The sequence below is a fragment of the Vipera ursinii genome, assembly GCF_947247035.1.
Source record: "Vipera ursinii genome assembly, chromosome: 1".
Classification (NCBI taxonomy): domain Eukaryota; kingdom Metazoa; phylum Chordata; class Lepidosauria; order Squamata; family Viperidae; genus Vipera; species Vipera ursinii.
Window position 1 is genome coordinate 115,292,386 of NC_139512.1, and position 23,858 is coordinate 115,316,243.

The 23,858-nt window shown below is 42.1% G+C and overlaps 1 protein-coding gene across 1 annotated transcript; it reads left to right on the forward strand.

Annotated features, from left to right (window-relative positions):
• Positions 1-4,594: 4,594 nt before the first annotated feature.
• Positions 4,595-23,792, forward strand: CABP2 (calcium binding protein 2; the record flags this gene model as incomplete). Its single annotated transcript, XM_083361827.1, has 7 exons — positions 4,595-4,636; positions 6,587-6,757; positions 8,588-8,618; positions 13,721-13,855; positions 15,334-15,443; positions 17,958-18,105; positions 23,767-23,792. 7 exons carry the CDS (start codon positions 4,595-4,597, stop codon positions 23,790-23,792), a joined length of 663 nt encoding a protein of 220 aa, XP_083217953.1.
• Between the last annotated feature and the right edge of the window lie 66 nt (positions 23,793-23,858).

A 23,858-nucleotide genomic window follows, 5' to 3' on the forward strand; every position in this document is an offset into this window, starting at 1 on the left:
TAAATGAGGATTTAGCTTCAGTGCTAAATGAGCAATAGAGGGACTGGATTCAGAGGCCTTGTTGGACACTGGATTGACACAGTGCAGGTATGAACAGCTTGTAGTTTATCAATAGTACATGGCTTGTGGATAGTTAACAATAGCAGGTAGAGAGTTAGAACATAGAGTAACAAAGTTGGAAGGGACCTTGGAGATCATCTAATCCAACTCCCTGCACAAGCAGGAGAGTCTACATACCATTTTAGGTAAGTGGCTGTCCTGTCTCTTCTTGAAAACCTCCAGTGATGGAGTGCCCACAATTTCTGGAGACAAGCCGTTCCACTGGTTGATTGTCCTCACTGTCAGGAAGTTTTTTCTTAGTTCTAAGTTGCTTCTCGCCTTGATTAGTTTCTATCCATTGGTTCTTCTCCTGTCTTCTGGTGCTTTGTTAAATAGTTTGCACACACCCATCCCATGTTTGTGACAGCCCCTCAAATACTGGAACACTGCTATCTTATCACCACCTAATCCTTCTTTTTGCCAGAGTAGACATACCCAATTCCTGCAACCGCTCTTTATATGTCTTAGTCTCCAGCTCCCTAATCATGATTGTTGTTCTTTTCTCCACTCTTTCCAGAGTCTCAACATTTTTTTTATATCGTGGTGGTGACCAAAACTGGATGCAGTATTCCAAGTGTGGCCGTACTAAGGCTTTGTAAAGTGGTACTAATACTTCATGTTTCCTTGATTCTATCCCTCTTTTAATGCAGCTTAGTATTCCACTGGCTTTTTTGGCTCATTTTTAAGTGATTGTTCACTTGGACTTCAAGATCCCTCTCACAGTTACTGGCATTGAGCCAAGTTTGACCTAGTCTATACCTGTACAGTTGGGGGTTTTTGCCCAAGTGTAAAACCTTACTTTTATCTACATTGAATTTCATTTTGTTAGACAGGGCCCAATGTTCAAATCTGTCAAGATCCATCTGGATTTTGAGCCTATCTTCTGGGTGTTGACTATTCCGACCAGCTTAGTGTCATCTGCAAATTTGATGAGTTCCCCTTCTATTCCATCATCTAGACTGTTTATAAAGATATGAAAGAGTACTCGGCCTAAAACTGAATCTTGGGGAACTACTTCCTTCCCTCCATCTGGATGTAGTTCCGTTGAGTACTACATGTTGAGTACGGTTTATCAGCCAGTTACTAACCAGTTATCTGGTGGTGATGCTTTCTATCTATCCCACATTTTTCTAGCTTATCAAAAAGCAGGTTGTGATCTACTTTGTCAAATGCCTTAAATTTTATCAAATAATAAAATTAGACTTGTTTGGCATGATCTGTTTTTGATAAACCCATGTGGGCTACTGGTTATAACTTTATTTGTAACTAGATATTCACCGATTTGTTGCTTGATTATCTTTTCCTTATCTCTCCAGGTATTGATGTCAGGCTGACTGGTTTGTAATTTCCTGGATCTTTTTTTCCTCTCCCTTTTTGAAGATGAGAACCACATCAGTTCTTTTCCAGTCCTCAGGTAGTTTCCCTCTGTTCCAAGAACTTTGAAAGATGTGGTTCAAAGATTCTGAGATCATATCTGCCAGTTCTTTCAAAACTCTGGGAGGTAATCCATCAGGACCCGGAGATTTGAATAGATCCAGAGCTGACAGGTGTTCTCTTACCCTATTTTTGCTTATTTTAATTTGCATTCCTAGCCTGTTTTATGATTTTGTTTTTGATAAGTTGGTTTACGGTATATTTTCTTTTTGAGTGAAGACAGATGCAAAGAATGAATTAAGCAGTTCTGCTTTCTCTCTACTGCCCATTACTTCCTAGCCAGGTTCTCCCATTAGTGAACCAATTGTTTCTTTGACTTTTTTCACTTTTTTATGTGTGAAAGAAAGTTTTTTATTGTTTTTGACATTTATTGCAAGTCTTAATTTGTTTTGAGCCTTAGATTTCCTAATTTCAACTTGGCAGGTTCGGGCAATTTGTTGGTACTCTGCTTCAGTTATTTGTCTTTCCATTTTTTTGTACTTATCCCTTTTTTCTTTCAATTGGTCAGAAAGTTCTTTATGCATTCATGCTAGTTTTTTCTTGGTTTTCTTAGTTAAGCCAGTCTGTATTGGTTTTGATGCTGCTTCATGCAGTCTAAAAATGGGGTGATATGTGAAGCTTCCTTGTTGATTTTCTTTAGGGTCCTATGCGTCCTGAAAACCATGTCATCTCTAAAAAAAAAAACACCCAAATTTGAACAAACTTATCTAAGAACTGAATAAAATGATTGCACGTTGAATTCCTGATTGATCTCAAAATCAAGTTAATGTATGTAATTACTTCTTCACAGAACATGCTAACTTTAGGACATTGTAAAACATGTTTTAAAGAAGTGTTATTTTTATGACATCTCCAAGAAGCACATACTTTACTCATTCTTTGCCTATACAAATACAATGGGCACCAACACATCTGAAATACTACTTTTTGGTGAATAATTTAAGATCTACTGAATCAACAGTAAAGGACCCAACAATCAAGAAATATGACTCTGTAATGGTATGAGGAAATGACCTTGGGAGATTGGGGAAGAGTTACTGCCTAGGGAGTGATTGGATAAGAGGGGGCATAGCCCAAAATTGCATAATGTGAAGAGAATCAGTAAGGAACCTTCCTAACTACTCAGTTTATAAAAGAGATGGTGGGAGATCTGTACTTTCAGACTTGCCAGATTCAGTTAATGTAACCTTACAATAAACTAGACTTAGTTCATCTGGTCATGTTTCCTGTCTCATCAACCTAGGAAGGCTGACAGCTTCAGACTAGTCTTGGTAAAGTAGCAATGAATCCTATTTTATGAAAAAAAAACATATTCAGATTCCAGGATGTGTCTATACCAGTGGCGTAGCGTGGGTTGTCAGCACCCGGGGCAAGCACCCGGCCACTGCACTGTCCCTACCCCAGATAGTCCCTCGTTCTCTCTCCGCACCGCACCGCACGCCTGCCACCACCCCCCTCCACAGTGGGCGGCGACCCGGCGGCTCGGATCGGATTCGCACAGCCAGCACTGCAGTGAGAGAGAGTGAGTGAGCCAGGCAGGGGCAGAGAGCTGCGAGTGCGAGCGCGCCCCCCCAGATGTGGCGCCCGGTGCGGCCGGCCCCCCTGCACCCCCCACGCTACGCCACTGGTCTATACAGTACCTGCAGTGATTAGAACTGAGCAGGAAATGGCTTTCCCTGTGACACTCTGTGGAAATGAAAGTTCGACTTTGAAGAAGCAACACAGAAAGAGTACTGATGCTTTTAAATTTTGTGGTTGGAGATGTTTACTGAGAAAACCATAGATAGTCAAGAAAGTAAACAAATGGATTATTGAACAAGTCAACCCAGAGTTCTCACTTGAGACACAACTGATCTGCCTGAAATTATCATATTTTAGATATATTATGTTCTTTTGAGAAGGTTATAATGCTGGGAAAAAGGAGAGGAGAGGCCAGCAAGATGGGCAGACTCCATTACTTTATTTGTTATAATTATTTGATCATTGTATAATTCTGCAAATTGTCTCTGAACAGATGAAGTGAGTCAATGAATGTGATTGCTCTGGGGTAACATTTTAACTCTTAAAGCTTTCTATTTTTTCTAACCTAAACTTGGGCCTTTCCCCTGTGTTATATTCCAATTTTCAACAAGTAGGGGAAGACTATTTTGTGTTAGAAAGTCCTTAAATACTTATACAAACAAGCCTGAATTTCTCTGCATACTTTTGTGACTCACAAAAGTTGATCGGATTATATGATCCAAATGTGCTTTTTACATAAACCCTTGACTTGTACCAATTTTCATAAATGCTATGATTGTAGTTTTATTTCTCACTAGGGAATTGTTTAGACAAGAGATAGTTTTTCCATTGGCAATGCCTCTCTCCCAATTTCTGTCCAGAATTAGTGTTATTTATAACAGATGTTAAGAATCACTGTTCAGCTCTAGTGAAAATAGCCTTGACGGTCTAAATTACAGTGGATTCTGTTAGCTCATTCAGATCTTGTGGGCAGTTGATACATTTGACTGACAGTCTTGATAATGTATGTGCTACCTTGTACGTCCAATGATGCCGGTAATGCTACAGCATCTATACTCAATGGAAGCAGCCCATCCTTGGTGCAAAGATTTCAAAATATAGTTACCGTAATTGTCACAGAGGAGATTATGTCCACATATACTCTAAGAGAGAGGAAGGTCAGTTTATGAGCCAGGGACTCTCCATTTGCAGGTCTCTGAGAGGGAGTTTTTGGGAAAGAGGAACAGACCATGGATAATGTTTTTCTTTCCTGATATACTGCAGTCCTCAGAGGAAGAGATGCCTGTTTGCCCTTCAGCACCATCTATTATAGAGTTTTGCATAATCCTGAGGATTATGGTACTACTCTACGCCTTTCCCCCTCCATTTACTTTCTCTTAATATTCTAGATATATTCAACAATAAAAACCCTGAAAATCCTCAAAGAGACTAAACCTCCTAGAAGAGAATCACTTGTTACTATAAAAAACCCACTGCCATCAGCGCCAGCTGCCTCCAGTCCAATGCTATGCTCTGTGGGGATGGGGGGGCCTTAGAAGCCATGGGCAACTGCACCAAAACCCTAGGCAAGCATCTCTCCAAGGTAGGGAGAAAAAGATGGAGGGGTGGGGGGGCCCCTCTTCATCCTGTTGCTTTCCCATTTTTTATTTCTGTCTCCTTGCATGTGGCTTTTTCAGCACACGTTTGTCTACTTTCCTTGTTTTGCTGTGTTTGTCCATCAATGTCCCAATTTTAGATCTGATTTTTTTTTAAAAAAATATGGCAAAATTTCCCCATTTGGTGAGTGCTTGTAGAAAAACTTTTTGCTTTGCCCTATCTCAGACTTATGAGCTTTGAGGCATCACCCCAGGATCCTTTAGCTCTAGGTACAAATTCTGCCAATTGTTGGAATGTTTTAAAGAAGAAGAATTCAGGAGGCTGAAAATGGCCCTTTCCTTTCTCCCTGTTTTAATCCTTAGCTTAGCAGCCAGGTCTATTTCTCACATCCATTGAATGGAGGGAACGAAAAAGTTGCAGCCCAGGACAAAGAAAATATTGGTTCTTGGAATTTGGTCCCATTGTTTATGCTCACTCCTAACATTTTTGCGTTTGCTCAAGGTCACCCTTCCTGATGACTAGGTGAGAAGAATGGAAGACGAGCAAATCTGTATTCCAGTATTTACATGCCACTTCTGTACACTGCTTAGAGACTATCAAATAAAGGAAAGGGTGACACCGAATACAGAATGGAAGAGAGAAAGTGTTGTGAATTGTTCAGTGAGGGAAACAAAACGTGTATGTTGAAAACAAAAATTAGCTCTAATAATAGAGAGTCTATGTAGCTCAGGGTTGAATTTTTGGATTCTTGTGGTTCTCTTGGTTGTTTTCCTACAGACGTTTTATTACCATGTTAGGTAATGTCATCTATAGGCTTAGGTTTCTGCCTATTGTCAAGAGTCATGTAATCGCCAAAGCACTCTGTAACTTTTGCAATTTTTGTATAAAAAGAAGACATTCAACCAAAGCTAAACAAAAAAAAAAGAAACTTGAAATCATGAGAGAGATGATCTCTGTAACCAAATTCACACAAACAGGTCAGCCCAGTTTTTATCTCAGTCTATGTTGCTTCAGTAAAGAATTGCATAAGTAAGCACTATATCATTTCATAATCCCCTTTTTGTCAAATTAAAACTGATGATTTGGTGGGGACTCTGAAAAATTGAAAGTTGTGTGCTTATGTGAGAGTTAGGGCATTCCTTTACACCACCCTGTTTTAATGACATTTAAGGAATATCTTACTACATAGTTTAAGAATGAGTTTTACTTCTATTTAACTTTTATATCCATTGCTGAATAGAAATTATAGGTGTTTGAATGTAACACTCATGCACGATATCTGGTTAGGAAAAAAACATAATTTGCTGAGAACTTTGTTAAAGATCCATTTGCCCTCCTCACAAAACCACAAATCTTTGAGTTTCAGTCTAAATCTGTAGGGACAATATGTAGGACAAAAAGCAGAGGGATTATTAGGAAAAATGAGCACACCTACTGTGGTGGTTTAAATGTGTTAATGTTAGGATCTATATTTCTGCGCTTGAGGCATTGGTATATGTATATGCAGTGCTTTTTTTTGTAAAAGAAAAAGGTGCCGGAACTCACACATGTCATACAACCTGCCTTGCCTACCCTACAAGGTTCCATCCAAAAAAGGTGCCGGAACTCCGTTCTGAGTGTTCTATGACAAAAAAAGCCCTGTGTATATGGCTGAGGAGCTCTGGGAGTTGAAGTCCACAAGTCTTAAAAGGGCCAGGTTTGAAGACCCCTGTATTGATGGATGTTCAGCATTTCTCAGCTGATAACACTTCTGTGTCATTCTTTGTTTTTCTTTTGTATGCTTTTCCTTTTTTCCTTCCTGTCTATTCTTTCCTTTCCATTACATTCTTTCCTTTGCTAGAATTTTCCAAGAGTTAGGAACCTTAAGCCTTTGGGTGTGATAGGTTAGGCGCTAGGGCTTTTAATCAAACGTACCTAATTGCAGGCTATTGTGAAAGAGAATAAGCAACCCTCAGAAGCTTTTGACTCCCCAACCTCTTCTAACTGCAAGCTGGATGAAATAGCTGATGGCACACAGTATCCATCTTTGCAGAATTACTCAATGCTGCATGGTTTGGTGGGGCCAGCCTGCATCTTCTTGCGCCAGAGCATCGCCATCACATTGATCGTACGTACTCTGCTTCTGCTGTAGCTGCCACTTATCTCCATTTTCCACAATGACCCTTTGTCCTGCTGGAATGATTCCCCTCACTTATCTGCCACTGCTCGATTATGAATTAGCTCATTTCAGAGTTTTCTGCTCCCTTGAAAATCCCACTTGGCATCTTTTCTGCATACAAATTATAAACCCATGCATGTATAAAGTGTCCTTCAGTGACTTCACTGCCCTTATGTCAAAAGCTAGGAAACAAGAAAGATTAATTAATAATAAGAATATATCGATATCCAGCCATTTTATGCACATTACGTTATTGCATGCCCTACAATAACCTCAAAAGATAAATCAGTATTACTTACACCATGCCATAAAAGAGGAAAGTGAAATTAGTGGGGTTAGATGCTAAGACTGTGAGGAAAAACAAAGCTCTTAAGGTTACTTGGTAATTCATGGCAAAGACAATCTCCTATTTTGAGACCCCACAAAGAGCAGATAGATCTTTTAATAGCAGCTTTTGAACTATCCTCCAACTAGGAGGGGAACCCTTTTAACATATTTCCAAACTTTACCTGCTCATTGTCAGTGTCCACAAAACACCCATTTTTAAAAGGAACTAGAACCCGTAACCCATTGGGTTATCCTTCTTTCCATGTATAATATAGACTGGCATTCTTTCTTCTCCCCTCAGCATTCCCAGCAAAGCGCCGGAAAAAAATCTCCTCCTTCTCTTTGGCTGACCCACATATTACCTGCCACTTTGCTGGGTTGTTGTTGTTGGGGGTGGAAAGAAAGACTGTCATGAACTGCATTGAAAATTGCACCTGTGCTCCTCATCCTGGTGTATCCCCAAGGGGCCTTGCCTCTACATTGACACCCCCCCCCCGGCCGCCATCCAGCCCTACTTCACCAGCAGGCATCTGAATCGCTTCTCATTCTTCCCTCACCACCCACTAAGAGATTTTAAATTTCAGCCTTGATTCCAAAACAACCAATCACCAATCACCTGTCATCCCTTGCTGCCAGCCAATTGGTATATCCCTCTCATTTTTCCTTGCACCCATGTATCCTATGGGTTTTTGGAAAGTGCAGTTGGAAATAACAATCACAATGGCTGCGGCAAACAGCGGCAATGCTGCAGTGGCCACGATTTTGCTAATACAACTGGTGAAAGATCCTTGAAATTTCATTTAAATCACAATAACAGATCCTGGATTCTGGATGCATTCTTTAAATTAGCCCATTTGAGGTACCTTACTTCAAAACTTCTTGCCTTATGATGCACTGTTTTGCCCAATTGAAGGTTCCAAATGGATGGGTGAATTTATATATATTTATATTTATATTTATTAAATTTTTATACCGCCCTTCTCCCGAAGGACTCAGGGCGGTATACAGGGCAATAAATATTAAAAACGAAGTACAAAAGTTAAAAAACAACTAAATATTATGCCCGATATATACAGTAATTAAAAAACCATGTTAAAACCCCAACCCCTAACCCATCAAACCAGGCCGGATTGCTCAAATAAATACGTTTTTAGATCCCGCCGGAAGGAGCGAAGGTCAGGGGCCATCCGGAGCTCGACCGGCAAGCGGTTCCACAGGTCTGGCGCGCCCACAGAGAACGCCCTCCCCCTAGGGGCCACCAATCAACATTCTTTGATCGGAGGCACCCTGAGGAGGCCCTCTCTGTGGGAGCGCACTGGACGGAGGGAAGTTGACGCCGGCCGCAGGTGTTGCCATAGGTAATTTGATATAAAAGCCGTTCAAATAAGCGTCAGTTGGCAAACTGTTTCTGTTTTGTTTTTTCATTGGCCTCTACTGTTGTTCTCCCTTTAGGACCGAAAGCTGCGAATGGAAGAAATTGAAGGTAAAATTAAATATACTTTCTCATTATTCCTTTTAATGTCTTTTCAAGCTTGGCTAGTCTGTACTCTGATCTGAAATCTAGGGCCCTGCAGGCAGCTGAGAAAGTTCTTCAAAGACATGTCCAGAAACAGGTGATAAGCTGGCCACTGGGGACAGCATAGGGCTTGACACTAGTCATTATATGACGTTCCCCTTTTTATTTTGATAAGCTCCCCTCCTCTGAAAGAAAACAATTCTTAATCTTACGACTGAATTCATTCCATGGTGTCATTTAAGGTATTTTCATCTCCTTCTCAATGCGCCTCTCACTTCCAAAGGAGTCTCAGAACAGCCCTCAAAACTCAATCTGAAGTGGGAAAAAAATGGTTACTAGATAGTGCCAGACCTCCTTTGTCCTTCTTCTCTCATTGCTCTGGGGTTAGAAGGAGGTGGTGCCACTATAGGCCTCATCATCCCATATGGTAGTGCATTTTTGTCATTTTTGCTGTAAAAAGTTTCGTAGTTCTAATTTTGCTTGCTTTTATCATTTTACCATTTTGCCTGGGCTCATGAGCTTGTTTTATTGAGATTACTTTTAATGGCAGGCAGACTAAATCAATGGCACAAATTATATAGATAATAAATACCCCTCAATAAATGTGGAGTGCAAAAACCGCATTGTGTTTTATCCAATTGCATCTATATTTTATTTTATTATTATTTATGTAGTGTATTTTATTTCTGTAGTGGAGGTGGTGTTACCCTTTAATTAATGATAATGAATTAATGATCATTTTAATTCTTAATTAAAAGGTTCTTTTTCCCTCTGGCGTGAGGACTGTCTCCCAACTTCAGTCTTGTTTAGCTTTTGCTCTAATGTATCAAGAATTAAGAGCCATTGTAAAGCTTGGAAAGATTATGGTTTTGGCTAGAAATGTTCACTGTGTGTTTCACAGCTGAAGTAATACACATTGTTGTCTAAAGAGGGTCTCCTAAGATCTAAAGTGTAAATCTTCATTAGATAGATAGATGGTAGATAGAATTCTTTATTGGCCATGTGTGATTGGACACACACAAGGAATTTGTCTCTGGTGCATAAGCTATTAGTGTACATACAAGCAACAGGTGATAATCATAAAATATAATCATTATAAATTATAGACACAACACTCAGTGATACTCATAGGATACTAAAGCAATCAATATAAATCATAATAGAATACTAAACAAGCAATCAACATAAATGGTGAGATACAAGAAGTTATAGTCATAAGAATCTAAGGAAATAGGTATAGGACAGATGAGAAAGATAATAAGTAATACAGGCCTATTGGGTGGTTTGACATCCCAGGGCATAGCCAGTGTCGTGGGAATTAGTTGTTTAATAAGAGTGATAGCATGGGAGAAAAACTGTCTTTGTGTTTGGCTGTTTTGCTGTGCAATGCCCTATAGCATCATCTTGAGGGAAGAAGTTGAAACAGTTTATATCTAGAATGTGAGGGGTCTATACATATTTTCACAGCGTTCTTTCTGACTTGTGCGTTGTACAGGTCCTCAATGGAAGACAGGTTGGTAGCAATTGTTTTTTCTGCAATTCTAACCATCTGTTGAAGTTTGTGTCTGTCTTGTTTGGTTGCAGTGCCAAACCAGACAGTTATAGAAGTACAAATGACAAACGCAATAATTCCTTTGTAGAACTGTATCAGTAGCTCCTTGGCCAGTCTGAGCTTTCTGAGTTGGCGCAGGAAGAACATTCTTTGTTGTGCTTTTTTGATGACATTTTTGATACCAGGTGTCCATTTTCACTCCTGAGATATTATAGAACCTAGAAACTTGAAGGCCTCTACTGTAGATACTGTATTGTCTAGTATGTAAGAGGTGGTAGGGCCAGTTGTTCAACTTCCCATCTGTATGCCGATTCATCTTCATTTTGAATGAGACCAATCTTTTGAAATGCAGTTGTTGCTATAGAGAGAAAAAAATAATGGAGAGAGCACACAGCCCTGGGGGGGCACCTATGCTAATTGTACAGGTATCTGATATGATTTTGCCTAGCTTCACCTTCTGCTTCCTATCTGTTTGAAAGCTTATGATCCACTTATAAGTGTGGTCACGCACAGCTAGCTGAGTATGATGGTGTTGAATGCTGAGCTAAAGTCTACAACAGGGGTGTCAAACTCGCAACGTCATGTGACGTGTCACGACATATCGTGACTTTTTTTCCATTGCCGGCAATGGGGTGGGTGCAGTTTCGCCATGACGCATCCGGCCCGTGGGCTGGCAGTTTGACACCCCTGGTCTACAAAAAGGACCCTTGCATGGGTCCTTGGAGATTCAAGATGTTGTAAGAAGTAGCGTAGTGCTATATTAACAGCATCATCTGCCAATCTATTTGCTTGGTAGGCAAATTGTCATGGATCTAACAGTGGATCTGTGATGGTTTTCAGGTGGGCCAGCACTAGCCTTTCAAAGGTTTTCATAACTACAGATGCCAGTCTGTAGTCGCTCATCTCCTTGATGGAGGGTTTTCTAGGCATTGGGGTTATAGTAGAACTTTTGAAGCAAGAAGTAACATAACACATCTCTAGAGATTATTAAAGATATGGGTGAAGATGGGGGCCAATTGGTCAGCACAAATTTTCAACAAGAAAGAGTTACCTTGTCTGGGCCTTTTCCAGGCTTTAATTTAATTTAATTTAATTTATTAATATTTCTATACCGCCCTTCTCCCGAAGGACTCAGGGCGGTGTACAGGGCAAGAATAAAACACAAAGTTACAAAAATTAAAAAATAATTAAATACATGCCCATAAAAACAATAAATACATTAATAAAACCCCAATAAAATGATAATAAAAACCCCTACCAATCCCCCCTCAGGCCAGGCCGGCTTGTTCGAACAGGTATGTTTTCAGATCGCGGCGAAAGGAGCGAAGATCGGGCGCCGTCCGGAGCTCAACCGGTAACTGGTTCCATAGCTCCGGGGCGCCCACAGAGAAAGATCTCCCCCTGGGGGCCACCAATCTACATTCTCTGACCGGTGGCAGCCTGAGGAGGCCCTCTCTGTGGGAACGCACAGGGCGGAGGGAAGTTGACGCCGGTAGCAGGTGTTCCCTAAGGTACTCCGGACCCCTGCCATGTAGGGCTTTAAACACCATAACTAGTACCTTGAATCTCACCCGGAAGACAACTGGCAACCAATGCAGCTCACGGAGCAGAGGTGTGACATGGGAGTATCGGGAAACTCCCAACACAACTCTCGCGACCTCATACATCTTTTTCTGTGATCACCAGAGGTGGGGACCCCAGAGAGATGGAGTCAGTTGTAGGAGACTTGGCTGTTGTGTTTCAGATGGAGAGGGTGGCAATAGTTGATGGTGGTTTCTTCTCAAACCTATAGTAAAACATATCCAGGTCATCTGCCAGTTGTCAATTCCCTTCAGCATGGGAAGGAGATTATCTGTAACCAGTGATAACTTCAGTGCTTTTTTTGTAAAAGAAAAAGGTGCCGGAACTCACACACGTCATACAACCCGCCTTGCCTACCCTACAAGGTTCCATCCATAAAAAGTGCCGGAACTCCGTTCTGAGCGTTCTATGAGGAAAAAAGCCCTGGCTTTAAGGGTTTTCCACGTTTGCTAGTTCATTTGTTGAGAGCTAATTCCTCAGCTTTTCAGAGTAGCTTCTTTTTGCTGATCTTCCTTGTTAATACATTCCTGGCCTAATTGTACAACATTCTATCTTCTTTCCTGTAGGCTTCCTCTTTGCTATGACGTAACTGTTTTGAGTTTAGCTATGAACTAAGGCAGGGGTCTTCAGACTTGGCCCTTTTGTGACTTGTGGACTTCCAACTCCCAGAATTCCTCAGCCAGCGTGCCTGGCTGTAACAATTTTGGATTGCTGCCCCATATATGTTTAAATAAAGTGCTATTGGGATCCTATATCAACAGAGCTGAACACATAGGATAAAAGACTGGAAGTATTAACCTCTTATTTTTGAAACTCTTTTGACTACACACTCTTCTCTCTGGGTATGGTGGCTTGGTAGTTAGTGCTACTGTGTTTCCCTGATAATAAGACCAGGTCTTATATTAATTTTTTGCTCCAAAAATGCATTAGGGCTTATATTCAGCGAAATACGGCACTAAATGTGTCTGTCTGGCTGACAATCTTAACTGGGGCTTATTTTTGGGGTGGAGCTTATATTAAGAGCGTCCTGAAAAATCATGCTAGGACTTATTTTCCGGTTGGGTCTTATTTTCGGGGAACCATGGTACTATCAAATATTTTTCAGAGGAATTTTATGTGGTATGTGAGAAAGATAGGGCCCCCATAGACCATGTGCTTAATTAGATAATAAAAGGAGATATATATATATATATATATATATATATATATATATATGTTTTCTGAGGTTTTCGCAGGTGTTTGTATGTAGATCTTTGATCATTCGGGTTTTTTCCCACGTAGAATTGGAGGTATCCAATTCTACATGGGAAAAAACCCGAATGACCAAATATATACCACCCCTTTGGGAGATTCATCAGTCTCACAAGGCTTGTCTAGAATAAAATGTTATTAAAATAGGAAAGAGAAAATCACTTTCCAGTTTTAAATAATCACTGCTAAGATATTCAGTGGCTGTTAGCTCTTCAAGCTGGTCCACGTATGAAACCAACACCATGAGTACCAATACTACCTTTACTGTAAGATAATTACCATATTGCAAAACCTTGCAAGTCTGAAGGCATTTGCCCCCTCCTTTTAATTACCAGAGAACTAGGGAGAGTCCCTTCTGAGGTGCTTTCTCCATCCCTGTCTTTCTTTTAGATTTAGTTTTGTCTCATCAGACTTTTGCCAAGGCTGTGATTCTTCTTCCTGTCTCCCAAGGTTTCTCACAGCCCATTATATTGGCAAGAAGATAAAACAGAGCTATTGAAAATACATATTTCAAATGAAAAGGATTCCTCGCTGAAAGAACTATACAATTATAGGAAGAGAATGGCTGCATCTTGTCGTCTGGTATAAGGACTGGCAGGCAGGCTGCAACTGTGGGTCAGAATGTGGGATAGGGGTTCGCCTGCCTATTAACGATAGTTTGTTATAGCAACTTTTCTCTTTTCAGAGCTCAAGGAGGCTTTTCGGGAGTTTGACAAAGATCGTGATGGCTACATCAGTTATAAGGACTTGGGAGAGTGCATGCGAACCATGGGCTACATGCCTACTGAAATGGAACTCATAGAATTATCTCAACAAATTAGTATGTACCTTTTCCTATAAGTCAACCTAATGCCTAAGGAATATTCTGCAGGAATGGATGTCACATTGAGAAATGTCTTCCAGTTACATTTAATATGGATTCTGAGCTTTTTCTCCCTTCTCTTTATCTTTGAGTGCTGGAATTATAATCAGCACTAGCCTTTAACTGCCTTTCATTCTTGAATTGTTTTTACTGGACATTCTTCTCTTGATCCCTCCCAATCTTTCATCCACCTTGTTATGAATAGCATCCTTGAAATTATCTGCTACCTTGACTAGGAATATCTCAGGCTGACAGGTATTAAGGGAGGTATTAATGGAGAGAAAACGAAGAACAGCACAAAACTGAGAGTCAGTGTGGTCTAGCAATTAAAATGCTGGCCTGGCACAGGAGAGACCCATTTTCAAGATCATCCTTAGTCAAGAAACTCGTAAGGTGATCTTGAGCCAATCACTGTCTCTCAGCCCAATCCACCTCAAAGGATTTTCAGGATGGAGAAAAATGACAGGGGGGCATAATATATACAGAACTGTGAGCAGCTAAATGAAAGATAGTATATAAATTAAACAAATTAATAGAACCCCAAATCTTAAATCTTTGCCCCTGGATTATGCTGAAAAGATTGTGAAGTGATACTGCGAGGGTAGCATGTTAGCCATTTTGCAGCAAACAAAGGCATTTTTCCCAGTAGCTCTAACCATGGTGGTTGGTTGCTGTGCTGAAATGGGTGAACTCAGCCAAGATTGATCCATGCTGTTTTGACTTTTTCAAGACCATTGTGAGTGTTCCCAGGAGTCCTGTAACCCAGGCAAAGCAAGCAGATGTGAAATGAAGAATAATGATTTTTCACGTCTTTTCTGCAGAGGCAAGCAGACTACAAAGCTCCAGGGGTCTATTTAGGTTTCTCTCCCCCCCCCAGTGACTGCCTTGAAACAAAAGTTCCTTAGAGGATACATTTCAAACAGAGGTTTGCCTTGAATTCAAGAGGAGGGGTGAGGCAAGAATTCCCATCAATGAAGAAAAGAATCATGCAGAAACAGATTGCTTCAAAGCACTGGAAACATTTATACTACCCATGCTGCTATTGCAGCTGAGCTGAAAATACTGGCTCAGATTATTGAACATAGACAATGGAGTGGGATGGCAGGGGCCAAAACTATTTTCAAATGAGGGCAGAAGCCTCACATTAAAGATGCCCTGAACGTACAAATGGTTGTGCTAAGGAAAAACTACTGACTGTGTAGACTTTCTAAAAGGGTTCATATTCTGACTATTTATATTGGTAACAATCATTTTACTCCTGTATATTTTTTTAATAAATACACAGAATCCACATAAGAGGGAATTCTGTTGGGGGACATGGTGGTTAGACAGGTGAAATTCAGTTTCTCCAGTGTGAGGTGGCCTTGGCTCACAATATAAAATATTTAACTTTGTGTTGCCCTGCTTCTTCTGAAAATGCTTTTGTATGCCTACAGCTGGAGGAAAAGTGGATTTTGATGACTTTGTAGAACTGATGGGCCCTAAGCTGTTGGCAGAGACAGCAGACATGATCGGGGTTAAAGAGCTGCGGGATGCTTTCCGAGAGGTGAGCTACAGTTATAAAGTTACAGTTATAAGGATCAGAGATGATAGTATTACATGTATGCTGGCTATCTTCCCATAATGCATTATGGTTGAATATGTTAATAATGATTTACTGAATAAACCACATTTGCCCTGTTTCAGTCATAAACTGTTGCTTACAAAACAATTCTGGATGAGTTGAGCCAACACACTAAGCCATAAATAAGCAAATCACACTGAATCATAGAGTGGGAAAAGCCAGGAATTCAAATGAAGTCATATGTGACAAATTGCATGATCACATACGGTGAGCAAGGAGTGCTGGATAACTATATATTGTGGGTGTTTAATTTTGATTAAATTGTTTGCTGCCTTGTTTTTCCCCCCCTTATAATGGATATTCACAATTTTAAGTTAGGCAATATCTTTACAACAACCATCAAAAGATTTAAACAAATGGCATGTGTACCTTTAAGATGATCAATGTTTCATCAGCCTAAAAAATAAATAAGAATCAAGCCACAAGGTAAGAAACTGACACCAGAAATTATATCCCAACTTTTTCATTTTAGTTTCAATATCAAAGTGAAGAGAGAATGATTTATTTATTTATTTATTTATTGATGGGATTTATATCCCGCCCTATCTCCTGAAGGACTCAGGGCGGCTCACAATAAAATGATTTAGTCATTGCTAGATGTGCCAAATGACACCAAGGACTTGGAGGGTTATTCTCATTCCTGAAAACAAAGGCCCCTGTTATTCAGATTTTTCTCCAGCTTTACACAAATACAGAGGTTCCATGAGCAGAAGTAAAAAAGAAATATCTTGTTGTTCCTTTAGGATAGATGAGATTATTTTAAAGCCGTACACTGTTTAAAAAAATAATTCTAAGGCCAATTTGTAAAAGAAGCAAATCTTCACTGTTTTAATTAAGTTCTTTCTTACTATGTACCAATATCTTTGAGTAACTCTCTTACTCTTGATATGCATAGATGTGATATTTAGGCAAGAAATAACTTTACCATTATATTTTAACTTTCTGAAGTATTGTTGTTGCATAAGAAACCTTCAACCCACCAGGTTTTCCTCTGCAGAACTCTGAGGAAAATTCAGGGGTATTGATTTTCTTTTATTTTCCTTGACTAATAAATAAGGGTAGAAGTATATCCTCCATACTTTAACTGCTGTTTGTTTTTGACAGTCTTCTAGGTCACGCTAAGGCCCCACCTTCAGACTTTGCCCCCTTCCTTTGATAAAGCTGACATAAGGGCATATTCTTTATGTATCAAAAGAATTCTTAGTAAGACCAACAAGGTATTGGAGAAAACAGATAGAGAAACTAATGAAGTACTTGTGAAATTAAGAAGAACCCTCCTTAGTATTCTCTGTTTTACTGGAATCATCTAGGTATAGGAAATAATGAAATGCTAAACTCTTAAGGATGCTCTATATTTGGGGTTTCATCGAAAATAAATCACGAGTCTGCAGGCAGGGAAATTTATCTAGTGTAGTAACTGGAGACTATGGTGCCATTTTAAACAGGGAAAGCAGAATTAGAAAGTAGTTATTTTCAGGCCATTAGGAACCATTCTCTTGCAACATGCAGAAACCTAAAAATTTTTATCTCACATATACTATAACTATCAAGCTTTTCCCTGAATACATCCAGCACAGAGAAATTCACCCTCTCGCAGAATGATTCCACAACCTGCTCTTCTTGTTACTGAGTAGGGTTTCCCTTCCTGTAATTTAAATGCATTCTTCCATGTCTATGATTCTGGAATGAGAGAAAAAAACAGGCTTTGACCTTTTTGTGCACATTAACTTATTTTAGGAATTTAACTTTGTTATCATTGTTTTTTCTCAAGAGTAACGTTCAGTTCTTTCAATCTCTTTTTATAGATGTACTTTCTAATCCCTAATCATCCTCATGGCCCTATTCTGAGCCCATTCCAAATTCTCTGAATCCTTCTTAAGTAATACTTTTTAACTGCAGCAGCTACCCTAGATGTAATGAATGCTTTTTCAGACATGGTTTTCGTTTTGACTTTGCAAACTTCACATGAGTATACATTGTAATGTAATTATTTGTGGCTGCTTGAAATATCTGGCTTATGCAAGCCTGTTTGGATGGACAGGATGTATACATCAGGATAGTTTGTCTTGTCTTGTGTTAATCTACTATTTACTAACATATTATATCCTGCCTTTATCATTTTTACAAATAACGCAAGGTGGCTGACATATCCAACACATCTTCCTCCTATTTTCCCCACAACAATAACTCTGTGAGGTAGATTGGACTGAGAGAGTGACTGGTCCAAAATCACCCAGCTGGCTTTGATGGCTAAGGTGGGAATTGAACTCATGATTTCCCACTTTCTGGCCCAGTGCCTTAACTACTAGACCAATTGCCATCGTTGATTAAGTCAGCTAAGAACAGAAAACAATACTGGGTTCAAATGAGACTGGAGAAGTATGAGAGATAGCTAAATGAACCGTGAAATAAGGTGTGTGTGTTTCCTCCTTCCAGTTTGATAAAAATGGTGATGGGCAGATCAGCATAGCTGAACTACGGAAAGCAATGCGTAAGCTCCTAGGGCAACAGCTGAACTACCAAGAGATGGATGAGATCCTGCAGGATGTTGATTTGAACGGGGATGGTCTTGTGGACTTTGAAGGTATGACAGGGAAAGTTCTTTGGGATTGAAAATTGGTATTTTATAAATGGAGTGGGATGTCCAAAGTGAAGCCGGGAGACTATTTGGAACTTGGTTTTGGTTTGGGGAAGGAATATATTGAACAGGCTGGCAGAAGAAAATATATACTGGGGTTTGAGGTAATGTATTTCTCTCTACCGATTTCTGTTTAAGAGACAATAAAGTCAAAAAGGGACAGTTTGAAAGCTAAGATTTTTGTTTTATTTCAAAACAGCAAATTCTAACTAGAATGCCGATATATTATAAGCCTAGCAATGCATCCTTTTAAACTCAACTACTGTAGAGCATTTTATCTTTTCCTATTGGCAGGCATATTTTAACTGAGAAGATAAACATTTGAACTCAATGCTTGGCTCTAAATCTTTACTCAGTGAAGATTTTTACTCAGTGAAAAATGGCAAAATCAGATTTTGCTCCTATAAAACTCTGTTGCCTCTTCGTGATGTATTTATATTTCTTTCATTCTTTCTTTCATGGGAGGGTGTCCATTGATGCATATACATCTTGTTGTGTAGTCGGTTCTTTACAGGCATTGAGCGAGATGGGAGGTTCAAACAGCAACAGGCTTTATTGAAGGTCAGAACATAACAGAAGCAACTAGCAGCTGCTGCGCAGCTATTTATACGGTTGGCCGTTAGGCAGCGACCAATAGTTTCAAAGCAATGGTTTTCTGCCCAAAACCTACTTAACCGGCTGGAGACAGCCAGTCTAGGCCAGCCCATACATGTAAATTAAGCAATTAGCAAACAGTGCAACACAAGCAAGCACTTACAACATATAATAGGCCAGTACATTACACTCCTTCCCCCTGGATAGCACACACATTCATTTGGTTACAAAATCTTGTATGTACTTGGGGAGGTCTTCATGCTCATTCAAAGCGTTGGGGGGGGGTCACCGGCAAATCCTGGTCTACCTGGAGTTGATACCTTGATACCTTCGCCTGCCGTGCTGGGTAGACCTGGGCTCTGTGGTTCGGTGGAGTAAAAACGACTCGAGTCCCTTTGGCTGGCCTGTCCCAGTCGGCCCAACCCAAAGTCTAAAGGTGCTGCGACATCAGCAGGGCTGCTACTGGGTGTCGGATGACTGTCCAGCTCCTGTGATCCAGTCTGTGTTCCTGGGGGAAGCGCTTTTATGGCCCCGGCCCTGTTCTTTTGTGCACGATGGCTCAGAGCATACAAACTGTTCTGCTGGAATGTGGGTTTGCAGCCTCAAGATCTGTCCCTCTTGGGAGTCCTGAGTCAGCGACTGCTCTGTTAGCCCCTGGTGCAACTGATCCGACATGTTGGCGAATGACTCGCCCATCTTCCAGGACCACCATGTAGGAGAGTTCGGTGCCACCCACAACTGCCCTTGCCCATAATTCCAGGTCCAATCCCGGTCCACTTGTAAGTTCCTTGGTGCCTTTGGCCGTGCCGTGTCAGAGGCTACTCTATTGGGGTGCAGTTTGGTTATTAGCATCTTGCCCCAGCAAAGCTCTGCACGCCTCTTGCCTGTAGCTGTGCAGGGCATTGTATGCTGGCATAACAGGAAATCAGCCAGCCTGGGCTACCAGTCCCCTATAGTAATGCATTTGAGGGAATCTTTGGTTGTACGAACCATCCATTCTGCCTGCCCGTCTGACGACGTGGCGTGCCTTATGAGTTTGGCCCTGAGAAAGGCCTGGAATTCTGACATGGTGAACTGGGCTCTGTTGTCAGAGACTACGATGTCCAGAAGCCCATGCATTGCAAACAGTGACCGCAACACCTGGATGGTCCTTGCAGTAGTCATATTGGGAATTGGAACCACCTCCAACCATTTAGAGTGGCTATCGACCACTATTAAAAACAACTGTCCCTGAAAGGGCCTGGCAAAATCTACATGGATTCTTGACCACAGTGTGTGCGTTTCCTCCCATCGGTGGACAGGGGCCTGCGGCATCTCCAGTCTGAACTGTTGACATGTGTAACACCTGTGTACTTGGGCCTTGATACCTTTATCTAGCCCTGGCCACCAGAGGTAGCTCCTCGCCAGTGCCTTCAGCCAGACGATGCCTGGATGGCCTTTGTGCAGAGACTAGAGAACCCTGGGCCTGAGTGAGCTGGGGACTACAACCCTACTGCCCCAAAGGATGCACCCCTTATGAGATGAAAGCTCATTTTTCCAAGTAAAAAAACTGTGGAACTTGCCCCCCCCCCGCTATTTTACAACCATCTTGTGTGAATCCAAGCCAACATGTGACTTAGAATTTTGTCGGCTGCTGTTTCTGCAGCGACGCCTCCCGCATGTAGGGGAAACTCTGGCAAGTCCTGTATGGCTAAAATGCTTGCAGCTGGAGCCGGATCTGGCTCCATGTGCAGCAACGGCAATCTGCTAAGGCCATCTGCATGGCCCATTTCTTTGCCAGGTTTGTGAACCAGCTTGTAGTCATACGCCGAAAGGAATATACACCACCTCAACATTCGTGGCGACAGAATTTGAGGTGTCTGCCTGTTCATTGTGAATAAGCCTAGCAAGGGCTTGTGGTCAGTAAAGACCATGAACTACCTCCCATATAAATAGTAATGGAACTTTTTTACCCTGGCCACGATGGCCAAGGCCTCTTTGTCAATTTGTGCATAATTGCGTTCCTCTAAGGACAAGGTCCTCGAGTAATATGCGATGGGAACTGTTTCCCATTCGCCAAGTGACTCAGCACAGCCCCAACCCAGTATGGGGATGCATCACACGCGATGCAAACTGGCAGCTTTTCGTTAAAGTGCGTGAGCACTGAGTTCGAGGACAGCGCTTTGACTGCCTGGAAACTCCTATTGTGGATCTTGGTCCACTGCCATTGAGTGTTTTTGTCTAAGAGCTGGTGTAGCAGCTCTGCCACTGCGGCCTTGTTGGGGAGGAATGTATCAAAAGTTTAGGAGGCCCAAGAAGGCTTGAAGCTCTCCGCTGGACCTGGGGTTTGGTGCCAGCTGAATCGCTGTCAGCTTTGACTCTGCAGGATGGATGCCCTCGGCATCGATTCGAAACCCAAGGAATTCTGTAGACTGAACCCCAATCTTGCATTTTTCTTTAATCTAAGTCCCGTGGCACGGAACCGCTGAAGGACGTCTCTAAGCCGCTCAGCCAGAACTTCTGTGGACTCCCCAGCGATGAGTACATCATCGAAGTAGGGGCAGACCCCCAGAATACCCTTGAGCATACGCTCCATGATTCCTTGAAAAATCCCTGGGGCTACACTCACCCCGAATTGACAGCGCTTGACCTTGAAGGCCCCCCTATGTGTAACAATCATTTGGGCGGCTGCCGTGGCCTCGTCCACCAGCAGCTGTTGATAGGCCTGCACTAAATCTAATTTAGCGAACATGCAGCCTCCTTGCAACAACACCAGAATGTGGCTGACGACTGGGACAGGGTACGCGTGCTGCTGTAGTGCCCACTTAATGGTACACTTGTAATCAGCATTGGCCTTGAGTGGCGTTACAATGGGGGTCTTCCACTCTCCATTGTCTACGGGCTGCAAAACCCCGACTGACAAGTTTGTCCAGCTCTGCATCAATTTTATGCTTTAATGCAAATGGCACACGGTGGGGCTTAACCTGGATTGGCACGACTTGGGGATCAACTTTAAAAGCTATTGGAGGGCCCTTGTAGTCCCAAACTTGGGCCAAAAACACCTGCAAATTCCTTGCAGATGGAAGACAAGTCTGTCGTTTGAGTCCAGTGAATGCCGGTTACTTGGATGCCCAATGCATCAAACCAATCGATCCCTATGAGGCTCGTACATTGACCATCTACCACAATAACATCTAGTGGGCCTGAAAACCCCTTGAATTTCACCACAAGTGTGGCCTCGCCCATGACCGCCACTCTGGAATTCTGGAAATCAGTGAGTAAAATATTAGATGGTTGTAGCTTGACCCATCTGTTACTACGCCTACAAATGTGCCAAAAGGTTCCAATGGAGATGATGGACACAGCTGAGCCTGTGTCCAGTTCCATTTTACATGGAACTCCTTGAAGTTTGACCTGGAGTTGCAACTTCTGTTTAAGAGGTTGGTGGGCACCAGTGCGGAAAACGCTCTGACGGCTGGAGCAGAACCCTACTTGGTGTTGCCCCAGGGCCACGGTACCTCTCCTGAATGCCTCGTCCAGTTGGCGGTCCCTCTGGCGACCTCAACAGAGAGCGGCAATGTGGCCTGGTTTTCCACACACCCAGCACGTGGCTGTTCTGAAACAGTAATCCACGCATTGATGGCGGCCTCTGCAGCCCAAACACCTTGGGAACAAAACTGCCTTGTCAGATGGCCTCGTTCCCCTTCCGTGGTGCCGCTGAATCTTGTTGACTTCATGGTTGGAGTCAGTGTCTTCCGACCGTTCGGTGTCCTCGTGGTGGACGGTTTCTGTAGTTGGCACTTTTGGAGGGCCACAATGCCTTCAGGGCCCCTCTGGCGGTTTTGTCCACCATTACCTCCTTTAAGGCCTCTTGTAGTGAGAGAATCTCCTTAGCAGAGTTTTTGTTGGAGCTCTCTGTTCCTGAGTCCACAGACTAAGCGGTCTCTTAGTCGCTCCTCTAAGTCAGAAAAGTTGCAGTCCCGATGCTTGACGAAGCGCTGCAATGAATTCTGTCGCCAACTCTCTGGGTTGTTGTTCGCGTTGTCCAAAGGCATGCCTCCACGTTATCACCAATAGCTTTGGCTCAAAATGGTTGTGCAGTTTCTTCTTGAGGTCAGCATATATGTCGGTCTCCAGTAGTGCTGGGGCGACCAGTTCTCAGTGATATCAAAGGTGGCTGGGCCGCACACACAGAGGAGGGCCGTGGCCTTCAGCCCATCTTCGCTGACTTGATTTGCGCGCATGTAGTTCTCTACATGGGAAATGTAGGGTGACCATCTCTCCAGGTGCGTCACGTCGAACTCTTCAAGCTTTCTGACCTTTGCCCTGGTGAGGTTTCACGGCTCATGTCTCGTATTGCCTTGTGCTGCTGACTTCTGCATAGGCCATGGGATGGATCCTCAGGACGGGATGGTCTCCAGCATGGCTTGCTAGGCATACCATGGGGGGGGGATGCTGTTCCCTACCAGGCTCTGCGCTGGTCTCACCCCCTAGTGACTTCAGGCTCTTAAAAGGAAGCAGCACATCCCACCCTCATTGCCAGTATTGTGTAGTCGGTTCTTTGCAGGCATTGAGCTAGACGGGAGGTTCAAACAGCAACAGGCTTTATTGAAGGTCAGAACATAACAGAAGCAACTAGCAGCTGCTGCGCAGCTATTTATACGGTTGGCCGTTAGGCAGCGACCAATAGTTTCAAAGCAACGGTTTCCCACCCAAAACCTACTTAACTGGCTGGAGACAGCCAGTCTAGGCCAGCCTAGCAACCGTTACAAAACATGCATGTGAATTAAGCAATTAGCAAACAGTGCAACACAAGCAAGCAGTTACACTGTATAAATAGGCCAGTACATTACAGATGTTTCTTGGTCAAACTAGAGCATGATGAAATACTGCAGTATTGGAAAAATGAGGTGGAATATTAGAAAGTGAGGATCTATAGCTAACTAGCCATTCCTATTTCTAAGCAATGTTTAAAAAATGATACGTTCTTTCTTCTCTCCTAGTGTGCTGACATCCTTGTTTTTCTCCATGTAGAGTTTGTACGGATGATGTCCCGCTGAGAAAAACAGCAGCAATGTAAGAACGAAGTGCCTTGAGAGGGACAACTGCCATATATTCCAGCTTCA